The following is a 5,132-nucleotide window of genomic DNA, read 5'->3' on the forward strand; positions in this document are numbered from 1 at the left end:
TAGATTAGGGTGGAAAGGGACCTTGGCAGTCATTGAGCCCAACCCCGTGCCCTGGGCAGCAAAGAGCGCTGGGGTCAGATGACCCCAGCCAGATGCTTGTTCAGTCTCCTCTTAAAGACCTCCCAGGTAGGGGAGAGCACCACCTCCCTTGGAAGCCCATTCCGGACTCTGGCAACCTTTACCATAAAGAAGCTCTTCCTGATGTCTAACTTAAATCTGCTCTCCATCAGTTTATGGCCATTGTTCCTAATTACTCCAAAGGATGCCATGGTAAACAAAGCATCTCCTATCCCTTGCTGACCCCTGCCCTCCCCCCCCAGATGCATTTGTAGATGGCCACAAGATCATCATGACCTGTTCTATGCAAGCAGATCCCTGTGGACCCACAGAGATTAATTTAAATCAATGGGGACCAACAAGCAGCCCATATCCAGCCCCAGAGGGGTTAACTGCAGCCTTCCACCTCCTCCCCTGCATTGCTGTTCTGTTGCTACTGAGAATGAGGGAGTGGTCTCCAGGCTCCACATCCCTCCTCCTGCTTTCCTTCCCTGCCCCTGGGGGACAAAACAGCTGAGAGAGCCTGTGTCCAGGGACAGGTAGGGGGAGACAGATCAGAAGGACCCAGAGACCAAAGCTGGACAGCCCTGATTTAAAATAAGTGAGGTTACATGAAGGCCCAAGGATCCATCTGATGAGAACAGGTTGGAAGATCTGGGCCCAAAAATCAAGATATATGACAAATCACAAGGTATTTCAGAAGATGACTCATGCTACACCTAGAAAACTTATTACTATCAAAGGTGTATCCACTGTACTTCAACAGATATTTAGATACCACTGAAGGGTGCTGTTAACAACACCTTTTGAAGAAAAGAATACTGCAATTCATTAAAGGAAATGCCATATAAAAATGAGAAAGGAAAGCTGGTTAGAAAATGCCCACACTATGTGTGTCACCAGGTAGGAATTTAGTGGCCATCTTGGGCATTTAGAATTAACAGGTATCCTGCTAACTCATTATGCTAGCAAGCTACCTTGAAAAGCTTTCTGCCTGACTTCTCCCACTCCCACAGGTAACATTGGAATAGTAACTGCAGTCATGACTACTGCAGGGTTTCTTGGCTTTTTCTTTAAAAAGAAGAAAAAAGAAAAGAAATAAACATGAACCAAGAGGATTACTCCACTTCTTTTATTTTTTAAAAACAGTCTCCTAACTCTAAAAAAGAAAATCCCAGGTGAGTGATCAGTAGGTCACCAAAATCCCAGCAGTGGAAAAATCACTATCATTGACAGACCTGTCACATTCTGGGGGCATGGGGGAAAATAAATAAATAAGCAGTGGCATTGCTATATACTTCAGTTGGTTGGCAAATGCCGTTACTCTATAAGCCAAAAGAGTGGAAAAATGGGACACCGATGAGAAAGCTGGGGGAATTCTTAAAAGTGTCTGACTAGCATAATCTCTCACTTGGCAAGCCTGATACTGCATCTCACTAAGTGAAGTATTAGCCCAATAGTTCAGCAGTGTAAGAAGGCTTTCTCCTTAGAATAAAACAGATGTCCTCAGTGATCTTTTGGCCCATAAATTTAGACTTGTAGGGAAGGAGAATCACAGAATCTAAATTCCTTTTTAAAAAGCCCCAAAAAATGCACATACAACTGAGTTCATAGTTTCCTTCAAGGATGGAGAAGTTCAAGCACAAAACACCACATGCTCTGTCCTTGTTCATGAACAGAAAAGAAACAATTCTGGAATCCCACCCATGGAGAAAGTGAAATGCAAATAAAGGTTGATATTTAATCCAACCATTTTAATAAAGCTAAGGGGTTCTACCTTGACTTCCTTTGAAATCTGCCACAATTAGTGGTGTTTGGCAGAGAGAGGATAACCCAAAGAGACTGTTTCTGTCAGTAAATATGTAGCACTACATCAGCGGCGCACAGCTGATACACAACCAATCATGTAAACATTAAGACTAACTTTTCCATGTTCAGGGATTCAACAAGAGTAGCAAAAAGAGACTGTTCCCATGATGAATTATATTTTTTCAAAGCAGGAGGAGGGATGTGGAGCCTAGAGACCACTCCCTTACCCCCACTAGCAACAGAAGAGCAATGAGGGTGAGAAGCCAATTTTCTAAAACTCTTTTAATGCAAAGCTTCTAAAAGCTCCTATAGTTCAACTAGGAAGCTTGCCTAGATCTATTTTATTTTATTCTAAGCATTCCTAGATCTGCCTTATTCTAATATGAGAAATACCTAATCCCAAATAACGTATCCTAGCAAGATCCCCCCCTTTTTTTTGTTGAAAATTGACATTTGTCACTACTGCATTAAAACAGTCTAGAGTACTCCAGTTTTGTCTGCCTCTCAGCCCATTCGCCCGCCCCTCTGCCCCAATTCTTTTGTGCAGCCCCGGTATGAATCTCTCCCACCTTCCAAATAATGGTTGCTTTCATAATCAATTCAGATGGACTCTTCTCTCCCTCAAACTCTTTTGTCCCTGATTTTTCTTTGAGATTTGGAGGCATGAAGTCAATTGCCAACATTTGCCTCAAACTCATTAATGGATTTGGTGCCTAGATTTCAAAGGTCCTGACTTAAACCACTGTAGGAAGTGTTTATTTAAAACTGAAGGAACTGGTTATTGAGGCTAGGAGTACTTAAATATATCAATCCTATATACTGCTTGCTGACAGCAGGCCAGAGAAAATATTCAAAGATTCATAGATGTTCGGGGCTGGAAGGGACCTCACAAGATCATCAGATCCAGGCCCCCTGCACTTGGTTGCGTATGAAATTCCACTGATTTCAAAAGAAGCCTATACAAGTACTGGCATGTTGGATAATCTAGTCCAATATCCTGTCTCTGACAGAAGCCCACCATTATAACAAATAGGCCTGTCTCTGACAGTGGCCAACAAGATCCTTCAGTGTAGACATGCATTATTTTCTATCCCACGTTTGGTCTCAACTTGATCTCCAACAAACAAAATCTCTCTCTCAAAAAAAAAGTGTCACTTTTGGGAATTCTGGACAGTCTTGTTATCTATAAGAGTGCTCAGTCCTCCCTGAATCTTGCCCAGTTGTAGAACTGACAGGAAGCTTGCAGCTTTGGGTAATAATGATGGAAGTCACTAAAAGATTTGTGATGTCTCATCTTTCCCTCACAAATAAACTGCTTTAAAGATATCATTCACAATTAAAAGGAACAGAAACCTAGTATATACTATTGAGGATCCTTGTAGGATGGGGGGGGGGCAGGTGTCAGTAGACCCACTACAGGAGGGACCCCCCTACAGGATTCTTTCTATATATACTAGGAATTTCAAGAAAAGGATCTTCATTCATAGCACAGAAACTAGCTATAAAACACTGTAAGCCACGTAAAATAAATACCCAACGTAATTTTTAAAAAAACAACCCCAAAGCCAGAGTCAGAAACAATGTTTAATTAAATGTGTAAGGAATTCTAATTTACTTTCCTAATTAGACACTACCCAAGTTTTTACTCACACAAAGTCAATATTAACAAGCCGAGTACCAAGAAATTCACTAAAAGGGCATGACAATTGAAAGCATGGGATTTTGACATTTAACATCCCTGACATCATGCATCTGTCAATCTACAGCCCATAAAAAAGTATTAGGTGTAACATCTTTTTATTCTCCTGTGCAATATGAAGTTTCATTTCGAGCTGGGAGAAATATTGCAATCTGTGCATTTGCCTTTGCCTGAGGAAGGGTGACTGAGCCCAAAAGCTTGCAAATAAATGCAAAAAATATATTTTTGTAACTATTTACTTGATGTAATACAAGATATCACCTCTGCCAAAAGTTTTGCATAAGCTATGTTGATGCAGTAGCAAAAACAAACTGCCCAAAACAGGTGCATTCTGATTCCAGCACAGAACTGCTGCCCAAATTTCACCTTGTGTATCCAATTGTTTGGGGCACCAAAAAAAAAAAGAAAAAAAAAGAAAAAGAAAATGCCTTGGGGTACCACTAAAAAGCTGAATAGAAACATCTGCAAGAGATCAACAGGCTTCCAGCCTCAGCTTGCCCTGCTTCCCCATGCAAAGCACACATGTAGAGTTACAACTGACCAGCATCTACTTTTTTTGCTGTTGTCCCTGCGCCCCTGCTTCGGTGATCAAAGCCCGTGTCCTAAGAACAACCCCCCTTCCTCTCTCCACTGCTGGGCCTGCTCCCCCGCTCCTGCTACCATTGCTCCCACCAATCTTCCCAGCCCCTGCCACTCCTCCCCTCACCCCCTTAACTCAGCCTCATGAGGCTGCTGCCCCCCACAGCCCTCCCCAGCCCTGCTCCTCTCCCACTGCATCGGTGGCCAGAAGCATCGGGTTTCCTTCTCCCCCTCCCCAGAGCTGCCCCTCAACATGCAGCAAGCACTGGGACTCTCACTATTCCGCTCCCAATCTCACTGCATTGGCCCAGCCTTTACCTTCTCCTCTGCTTCCGCCATGGTGCAGCCGACAAGTCATGTGAGCATCCCAGGAAGTCCAAGAGCCGCGGGGCAGTCTGGGTAATGTAGTTTTCCCACTGCTGCTGGGCTACAGCTTCTCTACAGCTGTGTCACATTCGCTGAGCGATTAAGCAGCTTTCCAGGGCAATGGGAGGTTTAGTGCATGGTTTTGTCCCACTCATGCAGAGGTAAATGGAACATTACCCCCCTCCAAACGACTCCTGGACATTCACAAAGCAGATTCTCCTACAAGTCATGCCTTTAAAAAGAATGATCAAAGACTCAAATCACTTGGAGCTGTCTGTTGTCTTCTTTGAGCCTATAGGGTGTACTTTGGACAGGGTTTCAGGCTTTTTTTCCCCTCTGCCATGGGGTCTAGAATAGTGTAAAAGTGATGTTGTAGCTGTGATGGCCCAGAAATTATGCAAGAGCTAAGGATTTGTTGGGGTGATTTCTTTTCTTGGGCCAATGATGTAGTTGGGATAAAGTTAGACAAGCTTTTGAATGAGGTCTAGAAACAGGTCTTTTTTATGAACTGAGTTCCCTATAAGCAGTGCAGTAGCTAGGACTTCAGGAGAAAATCATCACTTATCATAAGACTCTGGAAAAAAAAGGATAAGAGTTAGCAATGCTGGAATCTTGCCTTAGT

At 43.2% G+C, this 5,132-nt stretch overlaps 1 protein-coding gene across 2 annotated transcripts in view; it reads right to left on the minus strand.

Annotated features, from left to right (window-relative positions):
- VPS41 (VPS41, HOPS complex subunit) overlaps window positions 1–4,525 on the minus strand; it is a 185,012-nt gene extending 180,487 nt beyond the window's left edge. For both annotated transcript variants that reach the window (XM_019509076.1, XM_019509074.1), the window contains exon 1: window positions 4,463–4,525. In XM_019509076.1, coding sequence (XP_019364621.1) covers window positions 4,463–4,483 — 21 coding nt within the window. In that variant the 5' untranslated portion in view covers window positions 4,484–4,525. The remainder of the gene's footprint in view (window positions 1–4,462) is intronic.
- Window positions 4,526–5,132: the final 607 nt, after the last annotated feature.

This window comes from Gavialis gangeticus, unplaced genomic scaffold (assembly GCF_001723915.1).
Source record: "Gavialis gangeticus isolate Ggan-Ray unplaced genomic scaffold, GavGan_comp1, whole genome shotgun sequence".
NCBI lineage: Eukaryota > Metazoa > Chordata > Crocodylia > Gavialidae > Gavialis > Gavialis gangeticus.